We start from the raw sequence: 19,513 nt of genomic DNA, 5'->3' as shown, positions 1-19,513 counted from the left end.
TCAGAGCCTGTCCAACATGACCTGGAATGTTTCCAGGGGGCTGAGCATCCTCTACCTCTCTGGGCAACCTGTTCCAGTGTTTCACCACCCTCATTGTAAAAAAAAAAAAAATCTTTCTTATCTCTAATCTAATTTGACTCTTCTTCAGTGTGAAACAATTCCCCTTGTTCTATCGCAACAGACCCCCCTAAAAGTTTATCTATGACAGCATAATAAATCATGCAGTTTGACTTGGACTCTCAATGTAAGCTGAACACGCACCCAAGGATTTCCCCAGGTATTTGGGTTTTTTTCAATTTTTATATGCTTATTTTTCTATTACTGGTAAATAAGAATCTTTAATCATAGCATTAAAATGCAGCTTGAATAATTTGTTACTTTCATGCTTTTCATGATTTAATATTTGCTGCTCTGTGGATAATTTTGTCTCTTAGCTTAATATGAAATTACTTTAATTATATCTTGAACTCTACTTTTTCCTCTTACTTGATGCTAAAGATATCCATTAGAAAAGGATGCTAAAACTCCGACAAAAATGAAGCAACAAATTTGATACCTGCTGTGAGTGTTCAGAGAACTGCTCCCAGCTGTGATATTAATATTGCATTGTTTATCAGGAAGGTGACTTGCAGGGTTATTTCAAGTTAAAGGCCAGGGTTATCTCCCACTGAGATAACAGCAGCATATTTCTTTGTAGAAATTTGTTGGTCTAATTATGTTTTTAACTGTGCTTTTATCTATGGTAGCCATACAACTACATACATTAGGGTTAAAATGATTTTACATTATATATTTGGCTCTAAATTTTCCTGGATTCAAATATATTTTTAATTTTTTACATAATAGCCTGTTGCCTTGGATTTGGATATTGTTCTTACTGAACTTTATTGTAGTGATTCCAGAAAACTAGCTGCACAGAATTCTTGAACATTTGAATGTTTTAAAAACAAAGTATGCTTTTTTGGTGGGTTAAAGAATAGTACTAATTATATTATTTTTTAAACATTAGTAATTTCAAAGGGAACTTGTAAATTTAGTATGTGTTAGAGTGAAATGAGCAATCTAGATTGTAGTCTGTCAGAATTCTAGATTTCCCAGGAGTAAATAAAAACATTAAAAGACTATTTAGTCAAATTGGCAGAAACTTTCTCTGCAGTCTTCAATTGTATTATGTGTTTCATAGTGGTTCCGAAAGTTTGTAGTAAAAATGTTTCTAGATACTGTGATTGGAGCTAAACAGATAGGCTGACAGCAATGTCTTGTCATCAGAGATGATGAAAGTGCAATGGTATAAGAAGGTAAAAAACAGCAATTAATCTTATATCTCTTGGTGAGTATTAGTAATAATATTTTCAGACTTATCCACTCACAGTTGAAGATTTTAATGCACTTTAAATATATGATTTAGTGCTCATATCATGTCCAGAGCACGTGAGTTTACCATTTCCTTTAAATAAAGTGTAATGCAATCTGAGAATACAATACAAATCTGCAAAGCATTTTTAAGGTCTACATTAAGCATGCGAGAAACTGGAAATGGTAACGTTTTGCAGAATCAAACCACAGGTAAGGTATTACATTAATAAATTTAACTGTTTGAAATAGAAAAAAAATAAAAAAGAAAAATACTTTTAGTCTTTTCAGTAAAAACTAATTCTCCATGCTGAGCTTTCGTAAAAAATTGAAAACTAACAGTAGCAAAATGACAGGTTGAAGCAGAATCCATAATACTGGGTAAAGTCATTGTGAGAAGCATTATCTTAGCTGAACAAGCAGCTAACGCACTGAAGATTTCAAGCGCTTGAACCTCATTCATTAAACAGCATACGGCAAAGAAAAACTTCCTTTTGCTTGTTGTAGCCACTGTTAGAGATGACATGTTTAATAAATGGGCTCAGCTCATCCAGATACAGTCAACTCTTCATTATCCAAGGATAAATCTTTCAGACTCAGGGTTCAGTGTGCCGTTGATGCAGAGACACCAGAGCTGGCTCTGCATGAGCAGGTTTCATTTCAGGAGGAGTGCAGGCATGCCCAGGCTGAGGGCACAGTACATTCTTGACTGCTTGCCGGGTGCCAGCTGGGGGGTTTCCCACTCCACAGTCCTCAGCAACACTGCCGTTTTCCCACTGTACCCTTGCAATGCGTTCTTATGGCCAAGTTTTGCATTTGTCTTGCATTATACGTGAGTTTGAGTTACCCAGGTTATCCAACTCCTTCAGAGTCTGAGAGTGTATAATGATTGCCTGCTGTTTTCTCTTGACATCTTTTATGTACCAATTTGCTAGGAAACTATACTAAAAGCAGGAATGAAATAAAAAACAAATCTAATTTCAAAGTTATAACTTACATGTGACTTTAAAATTAGGCTTACTGCTGTGTTTTAGTGATAGGATTCGTTATCTCTTCTAGACTCAAAAAGACATTCCTACTACTATTTACTTAGATGTTTTGTTTGCCTTTGGCTTTTGGTACATGGTGAATTTAAAGAATTCCTGAAATGTAGTGCTTCTGCACAAAATTCATGACTGTCCACTTCAGAACTTTGCATGGAGTAGATGCACTCTGCAATAAATAGGAAGTAGTGTGAGATTCAAATTCCGTAGGGTTTTATTCACCTCTTTTTCATAACAAGTCCCATTTTGCTATATTTCCACATCTGCAGTCAGAATTTAAAACTTCTCATCAGTTGTTTTCCTTGCTTGATCAAACCATGTGGTGCATTTGGAGTGCCAGTTGTACACATATGTTCACATATGTAATTTTTGTCTGTGAACTATATTTAATACTAACAGAAGGCATCATTGGCACTGTCAGACCAATTGATTCTCAACCACAAAATCCAGTCTGTGTCTTGTGAGCTGGCATTCTATCAATAGACTATGATAGGCTCAGTCATTTGGGAGTAGTCTAATGGAAAACTGCTCATGAGAACTACATATATTGCTATTAAATGAAATTGTATATTTTACTAACATTATGTGGGTTTTGAACTACCTTTTCGCTAAGGCCTACTTTTCAAGTGCTTAGCATGGACATTTATGTCTGAGTTATAGTCCAGCATGAAAGATCTAACCAAGTTCATGGAAAAAGCCTTAGATTTTTTGATTATTTTCATGATGGAAACTGTGTCAAAACACTGCACAGGATGACTTTACCAGGTTAAAGCTTTGGACTCTTTCATACTCTTTCTGTGAAATGTCTATAATTGAATTCTTGGTCAATCAAAGGCATGATGTCTATAATCACATGATGCCATTTGTTTCATCACTATCATCAACTGCGTCACAGAGAAATATGAAAGTCTAATACTACAACCAGTCAAATCATGTGAAGTACATATCTGAAAGAGTAAAATCTGCATCTTCCCTATTTGTGCTGGGGAGTAGCTAAGCAAGGAAAAAAAAAAAAAAAAAAAAAGAAGAGCAAGCATTTTGAAAATTAATCTTTTTCTCTGGCCTTTAGTTCCACACGATATGCTAAAATGATAACTGCTTTTGAAATAACAAGCACAGTTTTCTTTGAAAGATTTCCGACTTTTTTCATCTAATATGTAATATCAAGCTCCTGTTGAAATGGAAATGAGCTGGTATGAGTATTTTTGCTTATTAGTCACCTGTACTTCAACTCACCTACATATGTCCCTCTGGACTTGGTTATAATGTGCAAGCTGGTCTTTTTGTTACAAGGCCAGGGCATATTCTTATTAATATATGTAACTGTTCTTGTGATATATTCCCAAAGGTTTTGAAAAGCCTTCCTCTATGTCTTTGAGCCAAATGGAAAATGTAATACTTCCAGAAAAAATTCAAAAGCTTTGATGTTGCTAATAGCACCATAGGTAGGATTTGTTTTTTGAAACATATGGTGATAAAGATAAGTAGTTGTTTCATATTTAAATCTGTGGTTTTCAGAATTCCTCATTAACAGCACACAACCACAAGTAAAGTTTCTGCCCTTATAATTGATCTATTTGTCTTTGATTTCCTAGACGCTTCCATCGTGATCTTTAGAAAATTACTATACATAAAATGGAGAATTGAGTGAAGGTACAGATACTTCTCTTCTGAGAGCACTTCCCTGGTAATTCTCACTCATAGAACTGCTCAGATTTTAGACTTCTGACTCCTTACTTAACAGCAGAACATGCTCTGTTCATTTTCCCCATGCTACTTTAGACTGTTGCAGTTTGACCTATTTTCACACTTGCTTCTAGCAGCTTTAGTATAAATAATAAGTTCACTTTAGCTGTGTGTTCACAAAGATTGTCTCTCGCTGAGTAGCACTGAGTTGTTGAATCATCATCCTTCCCAGGCACAACCAGCTGCCTTTCATCTGTGCCCGTTTGTTTAATCTGCCTTTTCTCTTCCATTCCTATTTACAGTCTGTCAGCATTAGTGACTACTCTTCTAGCTTCAGCCTTTCCATTCCCATGCATTGTTGGTAAAAATTGTTTTGTTGTGTTTTGCACCTTCCTGTGCTCTTCCCTTCCATTAAGATCAATTTCCAAGCACTGTCCTCAACAGTAGCCATCCAGCATGAGTATTTGCAACTTCTTGTTGCCTGTACATGTCTCTATGTTGTAAGATGGGAAATTAGATGTCTAAGATGCAATTAAAATCCACGCAAGCCTAGTGCTACATTTGATCATTATGCAGCTGCTTCAGACTAGACTAGACAGGCTAATTTCACTGTACACAAGATGTTGTGAGACCTAGGCATCCATCTCAAGTAATACCTCATCCCTTAGGGGCACAAAAATGCAGAAGCAGCTACGAGCCTGTAAAGTTTGTACAAAACATAGAAAGGAAGGCTGCAGCTCTCTGTCTCAGCAATTATGTAGTGAGGGTTGGACAGCATTCTTACTGATCATCTTCATCTTTTGGACATTGCCCTAGCAGACTGGTGAGCTCTACACCATGAAGATGTCACCAGAAGTGTATAGAACACGGCCAGGCTGACAGGAATAGGAGAAACAGGACAGAGAAAGAGGGATAATGCAGGTTTGGAATAAGAGCTCTAAGACCCTGAACCATTTTCCCAGTCTTTAGGAGCAGCCCAGGTAAAATTAATGAAGAAATAATTTTTACCAAAAGCTACCATCAATAGCAAGCTTTCCAAACAATGACTTTTGTTCCTTATTTCTTGTACTCGTTTTCTGTACTCATATTCACCTTTAGTTTCAGTTTCTCAAGCCTACTACAGGGTTCTGCACAGATGATTTGCAATTGTCTGTTGTTTCTGTCTACTTAGGCGTGCAATAATCCTCTGCCTGCCAGCAGCTGGGAAAGAGGGATGCATTCAACTCTGCTCATCCCTCCTGGCTCTGAAACTCTATGGGCTGAAAACTGTATCTCTCACCAGTGTTTGACAGAGGCCCCTTACTGAAAGTAAAGCATGTGGGACTAGGAAGAGACAGCATTCTTGCCATCCTTGCCCTGAGTATTCCCATGCTCAGCACAAGTACAGAAGAAGGATACATATCATCTGGACAATTTCATTCCTCTAAACCAAATTATGTGAAGAAATTAAGTTTCCTAAAATTATTTCCCTGAGCTCCTAGATTCTTTGAAACTTGCAGTGAACATGCTGTCAGGTTTTCTGCAATAGTGAGAATAAAACCTCCCCATCTCTTTCCTGTCTGTCTTAGGCAGGACCTTGTCCATTGATGACAATGTCTCTGCAGCAGATTTATAGAGCTGTTTTACTAGAGCAACTTTACGATTAACCCACATGCAATGAGGCTCAAACACATGGTAATTGCATGCTCTACACCACCACTGAGATTGTCAGCAATTGTATAATTACTCACAGTGTGAAAAAATATACATACCAGGTATGTATAACTTCTCATTTCCTTCCTCTACTGCCCGGTCTGTCTGTGAGGTTTCTGGGATAATATTTAAATCCAGATTTTACTCTTTCATCTCTATTTGTATTACCTCCCTACAATGTGTAAACTTTCATTCTATTCACCAAAATAATAGTCTCACTTGTACATACACATTCCTTCTCCTTATATGAAATACCCATCTCTACAACATGCACGTGTAGCACATATCTGCGGTATATCTAGCTCCCTCAACTGGGCAAGTTTTCTTGCAGACTGCAAGTGCCCCTGTACTGCAAGCACAGCAACACCGTGTCTTTCTTGAGTAACAAGAGTAAGGAGAGTTGGACTGTGAATGGGGGCTGATTGGTGGTGGAATAAAATCCCACACATTCAACACAGACATAGGTGCTGTCTGTGTTGTAGTACTGCTGCTCAGAGATTGTCTTTGCCCAGCTTGGGATCTGACGAGTCTTGTTGGCTGGTCTCCCTCAGCCTTCTTTGTAAGGCACTTTTAATTGTCTACATCATTTATTCAGCCTGATTGATGGTGTTAGCTTAAATGAGTGAGATTCATAGCAAAGTCCTTAAATTCACTGGAAATGATGGTCTGTTGCTGGATATGGCAGGACCTGGTAACTCACTCGTCACACCAGACAAAGAGCAGAAACTGCTGCAGTAGTTGTTTATGTTCTTGACTCATTTCAAGTAGGAGTCTGCCACAGTCTGTGTTCTTTTTAGAAAAACACAGAGGCATCAATACAGATTTGAGACAACAGCTTCTTGGATAGCACCTTGTGTGCCACAGAGTAATTGGTTGAGTAATTCACTCATTTAACACTTTCTCCTGGATATGCTTTGAAACGCAGAATTTTTGGGGTATGGTGTAACATGGCTAATGTTGCTCAACAGCTATTTCTTTAAGAATATAGTGGCATGATTTTTTCTTCTGAATATTTTTTTCAATCATTTTTCTCTTAATATCCAGAAGAACATGTTCTGCTGGTGGCTATGTGGTGGTCATTTCTAGGACTTGATTGGCCAAGGAGGGAAATTAATATCCAGACTTGCTACAGGGAGAATGGCACAATCCAGCAGCATTTTGTAGTGGCACATCACAAGGATGGTGATTGAAGTACTGCACAGAGGAAATGCAGACCCACAACACGGGGTTGAAGGAAGGGCCAGTGTTGCAGCATTCAGAGATTCCTCAGAGCTCAGCAGTGGAAGCATCAGTACCGTTATCAATGTGCTGAGTTTCTGGAACTGAAATATGCAGCCAATGAAAGGGGATGTAGATAGAAATGCCTAGACAGAAAACTGGCTGTTATATCTTGTTTTTCCATACATCAGATGAAATAAGTGCCTATAATGGCAAACAGGGCCACTTGAAACAACAGCGTATTTTGTTTTGGAAACAATCTCTCTTGTTTCAAAATTATTCTTGAATTCAGAGAAGTCTGAAATCAAATTCCATGATGCAGAAGCAATTATATTGAGTTGCTCCATGCATCTCAGGTATGCTGATCCAATTTCCAAGCACTCCATTTCAGTGACTGGAGCAGCTCTTAATGCTATGAGTGCTTGCTGCATGTTCTCAGGATTGCTGCTTCCTTCTCCAAGGAGCAGTGCCACATTCCTGCTGGTTCTGCTCATTCTTCTGCAGGATTACACCCTTCCTGCCAGAGCCCCAGAGCTGTATTTGTGGAGTGGGACATGTCTTGATGAAGAAGCCAGCAGCGTGAAGCTGTGAAGTGTGACTTCTGGTGGTCAGTATTATGAGCAAAATCTTCCTTCACAAAATCCTCCTTCACAGGGAGGAGCTGTGTGTGATAGAATTTCTTTGTGGGCCAGAAACAGTATTTTGCATATGCAATAATGGCATCTTACCTGGATATTTATACCCCATATAATTTAAGTGGCCTTTTATGCATACACAACATTTTCTGCCTTCTGCTTTCATTTCCAGGACTATGTAGGAATTTGATGTCTTTTTCAGAGAGAAAATCACCAAGTCCAACATGACCACTATTGCTATTGCCTCTTTCTTTGCATTTGTCAATATTGAGATTTTTCTTATGTTTTCTTTCTTTATTAATTGCATCTCTTTAGAAACCAAACCAACAGCCTGGCATGGCAAGTGCTGACTTAGGCTAATATGCTTTGTCCTTTTTACTGTTCACTTACCCAGTTGCTGGCTATCAGCCTGTCTGGTTTTATGACCATATGTCATTTCTTTGCACTTATGGCATTTTTGGCACTGAAGAGAGAGATTGTTTGCAATAGATAAATTTTCTGTTTACTATTTGCCTTTTGTAGTTTTTGAAACTTTTCACTAATTTTTATAAATTAGTGAAAAAATTAATGTTGTTAATATTATTGACACTGCTTTTTTTAGATGCTCGGCTAACATCAGTAGGCTATTGCGATAGCTGAACACATGCTCTGCATGGAAAGTAACACTACACAATTTTAAAAGATACAAAATACACCTAAGGCAGTACACAATGTTACCTTAAGTGTATCAAAAATAGTGATCCTTACAATAAATTACACAGATGTCAAGTCTTGCCACTGGTGTTTCAAAACTACACTATGTTCCTAAATAACAATGTTTTGGGAAGACATTACACATGCTTTATTGAATTGTTGCTACAGAAAGCTGATTATTCCACCTGGGAATCACATACTTACGACTTTGGAAATATTCCAAAATTATCAGTGGCCTTTTCCTTTTAGAAGACTAAACTCAAGGTACTTGGCTGATTTTACTTGCCTATACATGAAATGACAGTCCTAGCTGGGAATAGCTTTCCAAGAGATCTATAATAAATAAAATGGTTCTTGTGTGGAAAGTATGAGAAACCTGGGAAAATCGGAAAAACATCAGGGCTTAGATGACTCCAAAATTATTTTAGCTCATGGTTTAGAAAACTTGAATACCAAGGCTGCTCAATTCTATAGCAGCTTCAGATTTGAGATGTAAGTTCTAGTGATAACAGTGTCACTAAAAACTTATTTAGTAAATTATTTCAACAAGAGTTTCTGTTGCCTTCATAAACTATGTTTATGGAGATTTAATTTCCGTTCTATTTACTCAAATGCTGTGTTGTTTTAGTGCTGCTACAGCTCTCTTTTTCACTCAGAAAAAGTGACCTTCTATGCAATGGTTTTCAAAATGTAAGTATGAACCAGCAGAATATGGGAGAGAAATGGAAAGTACAAAGAAAATCCAAAGTTCAAAACTTTCACAGAATGCCTTAAGGTTCTTGAAGTCTTTCAAGTAGAAAAGTATGAGGAAAATTAATTACTTGCTGGTGACAAAACATAATTAAGAAATAATAGTGCATAACACAATATACAAAATCTAAACAAAAGTCAAACTATATTATTAATATTTAAAATATTTATCTAGAAGCAATTTTTTAACCAGACCCCAATAGTTTGTGTTTTTTAGGTGCACAGGTACAATTTTAATGAATTGAAATGAACATTTCCAAGTGCAAAATGATGTCTTTGGAGCTATGATATTGTTGCATTTAGATAACATTTCACATAAGACCTTCTTCACTTGTAATTTCAAGCCATCTCCAGGAGAGAACGGCTTCCTCAAGCATAATGGTGACTTGGGAAGACAAATGCTGTCACTCCAAACATTCCCTCTTCCTCCTCCTTTCCCCCAGTTTACACAGTGAGCATTGATGTCACATGGTCTGGAATATCCCTTTGGTCAGTTGGGGTCACCTGTCCTGGCTGTGTCTCCTCCCAGCCTCCCACACACCCCCAGGCCCCTCACCAGTGTCGCAGCAGGAAAAGCAGAAAAGGCCTTGGCTCCGTGTAAGCCCTGCTCTACTATAACAAAACCATCTCCATGTTGTCAACACAGCACAAATCCAGAACACAGGTCCACACCAGTGACCGTGAGGAAAATTAACTCCACCCCAGCACAATCTATTTTAAGACAATGACATGACCTACTTTAGTGTTATCATGATTTCAGCTGGGGCTAAGTTCATGCTCTCAAAATTAAAACTTCATCTGAATAAAACAATAATTTTTTAATAGGTTTAAAATGTTTTTAAGAGGTGATATGAAGCTAATTATAATGTTGCAATACAAAATGAGCTGTTTGACCATTTATAAGAAGCAGAGTTTGAAAGCATCAAAATTAAAGTCTGCTGGCAGAAGGTGTCATGTAGTAAAATGAACTCCACGTGGCCTTAAAGCTTATGCTACAAAAGAGAAAGTCATGAAGAATAGGTAAGATCAATGTCAAATAGCAGATGTCCAGTAAGGTGTATGGGTTGTGATGATCCTATAGTGGTACTTCCTTTACTTGTATATAAATGTGCAAAAATATTTGGTGGTGAATATTTGAAATGTAGATTCTGGTACACCAAAGCATGGGTCCTGAAAGTAGATGTCTGGGTTATTTAGGAAATAATTTTGCAAACTATGTATTTTCTCTGGAATTTGATATGCCTTGCCCAAAAGAAACTTGACCAGGAAAAGGCAGACAATTTTGTTGGAAAATGATAAAACTATTAATTTTAAAGTCAACATTAAACTTTACCCATCTAAAATACTTTTGAAGTAACTATTATTCACAGATCCTTTGTAATATCTTTATGACTCGATCATTAAATTTTAAAATATGATAATGTTTTATGTTTAAAGCAAAGGAAACTTGGAGAGACCAAAGAATGTCACTTGGTGTCCTGAAAAAAAGCTGAGAAAATAATTCATAATTTATCTGTGTGATTTTTTTTTTTTTTTTTTCCCCTCCTTCATGAATACTTCACATAGAACACTTTCCCAGTATCAAGATTCAGGTGTTGATAATTGGGTTAGGTTTAAGTTCATAATTTTGAGCCAGTATGCTATTCTTTTTTTTTGTTAACCATTATTGAATTTACAAATGCTTGACATGTTTGGACTGATAGGATATTTTTGACCTTAGCTGTGACTATCTACACCCATCTTCCAGAAGATATAAGAATAAATAAGAATTTTTTTGTGGACATTAGCATGTCAGTCTTCAGCTGTCTGTAATTTCCTGTCTGGAGTTCTGAGGATCCCTGATATTGAAATTCTTTCATTGGAGAATGCTCATGTAAAATAGGATATATTATCATTTCTCCTAAAAATTAAATATTATAAGGCTTGTGACAATGAAAAGGAGTGTTAAATGGAGATGTTTATAAACTTATTCTAAGTTTGTTTATTGGTCAATGACAACATGAAAAATAGAAGAAAAAAATAATACTCAGAGGATGGAGATAGAAGTGCTTTTATAGAATGCAGGAGAGATGGAATTTCCCGCCCTCAGGTTTTCTTCGTCTTATGAAGGATAATCCATGGACTACGATACTTATTCTTAAAGAGAAGTGGTGCTGTTTGAAGTCTTGTGGTTGTAGATAAGCATCTGACCTTGTGAATGAGAAATAGTTGCCAAGTTCTAAATAATGTTGCTATGTACTTCAAGTCTTAAATGGCACTAAGATGGTGAAGGACATTAACATCATCTGCACATGAAAAAAGTTTATGCCCCTTTCTGCATTTGATTGTAAAAAAATCTTTAAACTCTAGTCTTATATATGTAGTTGTGCAAATTTTATGTATCTTTTTTCAGACACCTATTATACTTGGAAAACTAGCCACAGTGTTTGCTCCTGTCCTGTGTTTCCACTAGCACTATTTCTTTTTTCATTTAACTACCAATCAGAGGTCGATTTTTATTTGTTTTGTTCTAAATGCTCAAAGACAAAGTGGAAAATAATTTTATTTTGCTTCAGCTAGCTGAAAATCCCTGCCTTCTGGGGCAGCCCATCTGTGCTGGAAGGCTTGCCCAGGCCAGTAGTTTGCACTTTATGCCTTAATGATGAATGCAGCAGCAGCTCTTGCAAGAACCATTGTAACATAATCATAATCTAACCTTAATGTTCTTCAACGTGTTGATCTTAAAGCATCAAATACGCTGTACTACTGGTGATCTGAAATAATAGTAACATGCAGGGCTTTTTCTCCTTCGTGAAATGCCCTTCATTGAAAGCTAAACCTATTTTGAAAAAGTCATCTCTGGAAATAGACCAAGTGACTTTTGAAGAATTAGCTGTATGAAGCAAATTAAGCAAGGTGTCCCCTCTCACAGTTTAAAAGACATTTTCTTATGAAAAGTGCATACCTTGGCAACTGGATTCAGATGAGAAGATATTAAAATGCAGAATATTAAGGAGCTGAAATGAATCTTAGAGATTATGCACTCTCCTCCTCCCTTTGCAGATACAGGTAAAGAAGTTCACAAGTTACTTTTGGGTAGATAGCTGAAAAAGTTGAAGTAGCTCTTTCCACTATTTATTCTTGTCATGGTCATACTTATGACAGTGTGATGAAGATAGTCCCAGAGTTTCATCCCAGCTCTCTGGTTAGCAGCATTTCCCTTGGGATCTTGGAATTCTCTGTTGTTCTGCAGCCTGGTGTGAAGTGTCATCATGCAAACATTAGTGTGAGGGGCTGCAACTGACTGTCAGAAACTTCTCTGAACTCTCATTTTGCACAGTTAGTTTCACAGCTGGTTTAAATTAATAAAAGGAATAAAAACTCAGTGTTGAAGTTTACAGGCTTGAAATATGCCTGATATTACTGTAGTAGAGCATTAACCAAGCCTCTGTGCATGCATATTTGCCCTGCTATTGAAAACCTGTCTCTGAATACTTAGCTCATGGGATTGTATGCAAAAGCTCCATTTATGACTCTGATTCTTTTCTTCTTTGGATCGCTGTAACTTTACATTTGGTTTGTTTATTTCTTTGTTTGCATGTGATGCTTAATATTGTCAGAACAATGCATTTTTTGCCCAAACGTTTTCTTTGATGTAGGTGACAGATTATTCCATTACTAAACTAGTATATAGTGCTTTATATTCCTTCTGTTTTCAGGTGCCTGTTTTTGCTATGCCGGCTGTAACTAAACCCATAATGTTGTCAGCCTTATTATTCCATATACCTCTTTCCATTTGCTCTAATTTTTAAATTAAAGCACACAGAAACTTTGCTTTTCTAGGATTTTGTGACACCTCATTTCTTGTCCTGAGAGCCAAATTCACACTGTGAATAACCTTATCTGCCAATACTGAATTGCCTGTCATTCTATCTTGACTATGTTTTCGGGCTTAATTGCTATGAGTCAGCAGTAGGAAATTAGAAACATGCTCCATAATGAACGGAAGCTATTTGTGAATACAGCCTTTTTCCAGTTCAGAGCGTTTGCAGCTATAAGTTGATTTTTATGCTTTATTTTATAGGGCCATGGTTCATTTCAATTTTTTTTTCATTTTCAGAATTTAATAGCTTGTCATATGTGGGAGGTCAAAATGAGGTGAGTTGTAATCTGTGAATAATCAGCCAAATGATCTTATATCTTGAAGTCTCTGAGATTTGTAAACATGAGCTGTAATTCTGAAATCTGATTATTTTCATGTCCAGCTTTTCCCATGTGAAGTGTTCTTGTGCACTTTTGGAAATGTTTGCTTGTTATCCCTTGTAATCAGAGTGATCTTCCCAGACAAAGTTCCTATTCCAAAAATAATGAGTGATATATTACCTTATATGGTGACACACTGTTTTATATCACAAGGATTAAATGGATGACTCAGATATGATCCTGAAGATTTATGTACACAATAAACTTTAAGCATTGGAGTAAATTTAGGTTTGCACACAAGTCTTCCCAGGATTAAATAATAAAATTTAGGTGCTGTTTGCCAAGTGACAGAAGTGTTGTACTTGTTAAACTATATTTGATCATATGCCACCCCTTGATTTTTTCCATGCTTAGGGCAAAAATATTGAGATTACATTGAAATCATCCTTTCTACTTTTCTCTTTTTATACTTTGCCTTTACCTAATTTTTTGGGGTGTCAGAGACAGGGAGTCAAAGCAATTTGAATTTATTTGGTATGTTTTCACTCTAATTTAAGACCTGACAGCTTTATATATTCAAAAAGGCAAAATGAACAGGTGTTTATATTTAGATCACATCTGAAGCTTGCAGGAAATGGCTCTTATCAGGTGGTTATGCTAAGCATAGAAATAGGATTTTTAGAAAAAAAAGAATGAGAAAAATTGCACAATATTACACATAATAATAATAATAATCTGCATTTTGTTCATCTTGGACATTTTATTGTCCACAAGTAAAATGCTTAAATGTAGAAATTACTCTTTTGGGATATTGTTGGGCAGGGAATGCTTCTGTTGGATTTTTGAGCTATAAGGTCAGTATAAGGGTTTAGCTGGCTACTCCCTTTTTCTGGTAGTTTCTGTCCTTTGTGTCCCAGTTTTTCCGTCTGCCCCAGTTTTTCCATCTGTAAAGTAGCTGTACTGATTCTGATTACTGTCAAGAATAATATCTATTTGATGTGTGTTTCTGAGATGTTGTCTTTAAAAGCTGCATACAGTTAATACTCTATAACATACCTGAATAACATACATTAATATATCTCCTTATTAAAAAATCAAGTAATGCAGCATTTGCTTAAATTCTATGACAGTTTCCTTGATTTATCAAGAACCCTCATATGCCACTCCATTTTGGTATTTTTTTTCAGAAAATTACAATGAAACTCCTGGGTTCACCTTAGAATTCAGAATTTAAGATTTGCTTCTTCTTGTTGTTGTTAATACTACTATTATTATTATATTTTAAAGTGATTACTGGCTTTTTTAAGTTAGAAAGAAATGATTGACAAGTTCACCTCAATCAGATGAAATGAAAACAACAAATCCTTTTCCCTTTTTCCTTTCAAGGCTTTAAAGCCAATATTATGATTGTGGGTTTATCTGTTGAATTTGAATGCTTGGAATTAGTAATATTTGTTTAAAACATCTTTGTCCCCCTAGACTAGCCATTAAGTACAGTTCACCTTTGTGAACTTATGTCCTCCTGTGTGTAATAAAGGAGATAAAACCTAAAAGTTCAGCTGTTGACTAAGTCCATCTGTTAAAATATACTAGAATAGCTAAACCATTTATGGACACTGTATGGAGAGATGAAAGATTCCATAATGTTTTCATAATCCAAAATTGGCAAACCATCATGGAAGAACAGTCGTTATTAGGGGTATAGATACCTTTAGGGAGAAACTCTTCAAGTTTAAGTAAACAGATGAGGAGATGTGTTCAGTGATGTCTCTCATTCTGTAGAATTGGCAAACTCTGTCTTAAGTTGCAACAAAGGTAGCAAAAATTTAGAGCTGTTTCCTGTTTCTGAAAATTTGTCAGGTTATTAACCTTTCTTAGTGCTACAGTTCTGTGGCTTTCAGCCTCCCCCATGTTTTTTTTTTTGCAATGTAGTAAGCTGTGAGTGATACCAGCTACCTGTCACCCGCTGAAAACTGTGGTGAAATTATGCTGGGTTTCTTGAAAGCAACAAGAGGTAAAATTTAGCTGCAGGCATCTTTTTCTCTTTTGTGTCTCTTTCATCTCTTTTTGCATCTGGCTTTCCTCACTAAGAGGGTGGAGAACCTACTTGTAGTTTAGTATTTCTCCAAGAGTTCAGTGTTGGAAAGTTCAAGCAGCCTGCCCCAAGCTGAAACAGTAAATCCTGCTGTGAATTTTTTTAATTCTTACTGAACTGAAAGTTACTTGAAAAGCAACCATATTCATATGGCTTCTGCAACTCAGGGGTTTCAGGAGAGCGTGCATGCACATGGAAACAGAACTGGATACACAGAGAGAAGAGAATGGTATTAAGAAGGGTTCTTGGAAAGGAAATCCAAAACTTAAAAAATGGCATTCCAGAAACCCTACTCAAAATCAAGGCCATTACACACAATCCTGTAAAACAGCACGGAGGAACTCAAGTTGTCTCAAACTCCTGTGATTAGTGAAAAATGCAGAAAAAACAGCAGATTCTGAAGTCAAAATAGGACTTTTCCAAATTAATTAACATTTATTTAAATGTTCTGTTAATGTCACAGAATCAGCTCATTTCATTGTAGAGACAAATGTGAAAATAAAATCTCCAACTAACACGATGTTGATCAACATTGCTGTTCCTCCCATTCTTACCAAGGTGAATGGAACCCAGTCTCCTTCCCTTGGAACTTTAGTGCCATATTCAGTGCTTTGTAATGACACGTCATAATATGTATCCTCTTAGTCCAGCTGAGGTTCCCATCAAAGCATTTACTGTTCTACTCTTTGTCCTTGCCTAAGTCAAAATGCGTCCATTTTGTTCTGCTGCTCTTAATTGGTTTCTTTGACCTTCAATTGCCTGCAAGTACCACAAATTCAGCTTTTTGTGGTGAACATGTAGAAGACTGAGGCATTAAAAGAAAAAGCTGGTTTCATTTGCTGGCAATTAATATTAGGCAATTCCTGCATGTAATATATTGCTCTTTTTTTTCATTTTCTGACTAATCATAAAGGTCTATTTTAATTTTAAAGTCTAGAGCATCATCATGAGTTCGCATCACACACTGAGTCACATCCTCACAAGACTCACAGTCTTCATTACACTGAGTTCACATCCTCACAGGCAGTGTTCACCAATACTGAAGAGGAAAGGTCTCAGGGCTTCCCTTGAGCCTCTCGGAAGAGTAAATCTTTACTAGAAAGGCAATGTAGTTCAGTTCCATTTCTGTGTAGGTATGTTTCTAACTTGAGAACTAGTCAGCATACATCAGAGCTGAGTGATGAATACATGAACAAGGCATAACATTACTCTGGAAAGTTTTGCAGCCACTAGAAAAAATAAAGTTCCAGCTGCTCTCCACTGAAAGCAGACCTTTGGGAATTATTTTAGAATAAAATACTAAAATAATAGACAGCAAAAATACAGTGCATCTATCTAATGTGTCATAAAGAAGCATCGTTCACTTCTTTAGAAAAATTATAGCAAAAGGAAAGTACTTTCTTATAAAAGTGTTCATAATAACAGTAAGTGTAGTAAGATTTAATGGGATGAGATTTTTCATTTTTTATTAATGAAATATTTGACCTGTGTTGAGGAGCTCTGCAGTAAGGTTACTGTCATTGGGACATGATTTAATAAGCATTACTGGCTGGTACTATTACATATGTTTTTTTTAGTTTCTTCTTAATGTATAAGTTTTCAGCCTGCTGGTTCCTGCTAAACTTTGCTTCTGCAAATGGAACAAAAATCTCTTTCAATTGAATGAGGTAAAAATTAAATTAAAACTATAACTATAAAAAAGAGTTACATCGAAAATCATGTACTTCATTCCTTGGTCATCACTTTTTTAGAATGCACAGCAAATTTTTTATTTTTTTTTTTTTTTTTTTAAGAAACTGCAAACAATCCCGTGTGCACATATTTTTATGTCTATTTATTTCAGTAGGTGTTTCCACATGGATGTGGAGATTATGAACCAAGAAAAAGCTGATTTTGCAGTTTCCTTCTCAATATGGCCCACAGTCATTTTATCTTCCTTCACATAGTGAGTTCACTTGTCTTTTTTAAGTTGTAGTGAATTTGTAGTGTCTTATATTCAGAATACTTTTCCTTTACTGTAGAGTTTCACCATTTCAAGGGAAAAGAACTGTTGTAGAAATGTGGAGAAATACACATTTCTGGGAAGGGAAGAAGGGGAAATGTGGGGAGTCCTACAAGAATGCTCAGATGCTGGGAGACAGTAGATGACTGAGACGCTGTTCACTGAAGGTTGCTCACAGGGAACAGATAATTATCGTAGTATCTTCATAGTCTTGTGTTACAAAACAAAGCTTGTAAATTAATTGGGATCACAAAATCTTCAGCCCAGAGCTATGGCTGGACACTGTCACCAGTAGTTGATGTGACACATAAGGTGTTTGTTACAGAGCACTCATGTCTAGCATGAACTCAAGTCAAGCAATGAGTTCTTTTCTGCTATGAATGCTATGAATGTCTAGATGTCTTGTTACCATCCTGAAATCCAGAAGATTGAACTGATTTATTTAAAAGTGGATAGATCAAGCAAAATATATGAAGTATTTTGCTTTCTAAACCAATTTTGGTAGGAAACCAAATAGTTGTATTTGAAATTAATGGGAATTAATGGGAAATCAATGATATTTGTTTGTTATATAATGCACTATAAAATGTGTATTTCATACCTACTCCGGCACCTTGTGAGAAAACACTAAATTAATTTAGTGATAAATTAATTACAGGGAAGTTACAGGTGCTCAGTAGCAGTATAACTAAGACCATAAAGTGGTCATTCTTTAAAAGATTGCATATAATAGCCTGTTAATTTATTAGAGTACTAGGGTGTTGTCTTTGTAGCAGGAGCTATATCCACTTCACTGTTTACAGGATTCTCAGAACATTATGACCTAAACCTTTGGGTTCAGAACCATTACTCTTCAGTGCTATAGTGGCATATTAGCAGTTTAAGGCTGTTTTGGTAGTCATACAGGCATCACATCTTCACAGCTGACAGAATACCAGCTTAACACCACATCTGTCCTTTTAACCTCAGGAGGTCTGAGGGCTTTCCTCTACCGCATTAGCTGCGAATAATTTAAAGTTGCTGGTAGCTATCATAATTTAGAGGGATGAACCCTGTTCACATTGAAGCAAACACTGGGAGAATTCATGGAAACCTTTGCAGATGCTCTGTAAAAACTTAACTGAGTTTCACATATAGAATGAGAGACAAAATTCAGTACTAGCTTCATGTCATTCTCTTGTAATTAAGCAAAAGATCTTTTGTATCAAAATATTATTAAACTTTTAATCATATGTAATAAGGTGTTCAGAACAAATAATGCTGGGAATGGAAGATGTTTCTTCTATGTGGAAAAAAATATCTGTACAGAAAACTTGATTGGATGGGGGAACATTGTACATAGTCACAAGTTCCTTGCATGAGTAATTTTTAAGTCAGATTCCTTTATATTTTGTTCTGCATCTCAGTGAATTCTGCATGGGAGCACATGGGAGTGTTTTTGAATGTAAAGTTTTCCTATGGCAGAAGCAGCTCAGAAGCATTTTGTACTGAGCAGTGTTGGCCTGTTGGGCAAACACACTGATGATGTGTCTGGGAATGGCCTCTCCTGAGACTCATCAGTTTGCTTGCATTTGCTTCCCAGCATCTGTGGGACCGGGGTGGTTGATGAGTTTATTATGATTTTGTGAGATGGGAAAGAAGAAATAAAGAATGTACAAAGAAGAAATATAAATACAGACGAGAATCTCCTTATCTTTTACTTTTGCCTTCATAGCTTCAAGCCACAGTATTTGAAAACCTGCTGTGATGCATACCATGAACTGGAGAAATGCTGAGATGCTACAAGGAGACATATGCCAAGGGACATGTAAACACCTAGGCAGAGAGGGAAGTATTCAGCTGGAAACTGTCTGCTACAATGATTGCTTTCAATGAAATGTAAAACTAGGATTTCTTTATCTTTGAAAATAAAAAAAATAACCCTGACTTTTAGGGACAAAGTGCACACCAAACATTTCATTTAAATATCATTAGATAAAATATTTTAATAGCAGAATTGCACATTAGCAGCACAGTTTTATTTCCTCAGGTGCAATTAAGGGAAATTCATCTGCTTTGTATTTGGGGCCAAGACAAATAAAACTACTGCAGTTTTAATAATTGATTTGGTATTGTTAAGGAAACGTTTTCCCGCATGTTTTGATCTCCAATATATTAGAGAATG

At 36.3% G+C, this 19,513-nt stretch overlaps 1 protein-coding gene across 2 annotated transcripts in view; it reads left to right on the top strand.

The window, feature by feature from the left end:
- KCTD8 (potassium channel tetramerization domain containing 8) overlaps positions 1–19,513 on the top strand; it is a 92,858-nt gene that overhangs the window by 27,737 nt on the left and 45,608 nt on the right. Inside the window, exon 2 of one of the 2 annotated variants that reach the window (XM_058420676.1) lies at positions 13,170–13,207. The exons of the other annotated variant lie outside the window; for it this stretch is intronic. Coding sequence (XP_058276659.1) covers positions 13,170–13,207 — 38 coding nt within the window. The remainder of the gene's footprint in view (positions 1–13,169; positions 13,208–19,513) is intronic. 2 annotated transcript variants of the gene reach the window in all.

The sequence above is a fragment of the Hirundo rustica genome, chromosome 5 (genome assembly GCF_015227805.2).
Source record: "Hirundo rustica isolate bHirRus1 chromosome 5, bHirRus1.pri.v3, whole genome shotgun sequence".
In the NCBI taxonomy this organism is placed as follows: Eukaryota; Metazoa; Chordata; class Aves; order Passeriformes; family Hirundinidae; genus Hirundo; species Hirundo rustica.
This window is presented reverse-complemented; position numbering and strand designations above follow the sequence as displayed.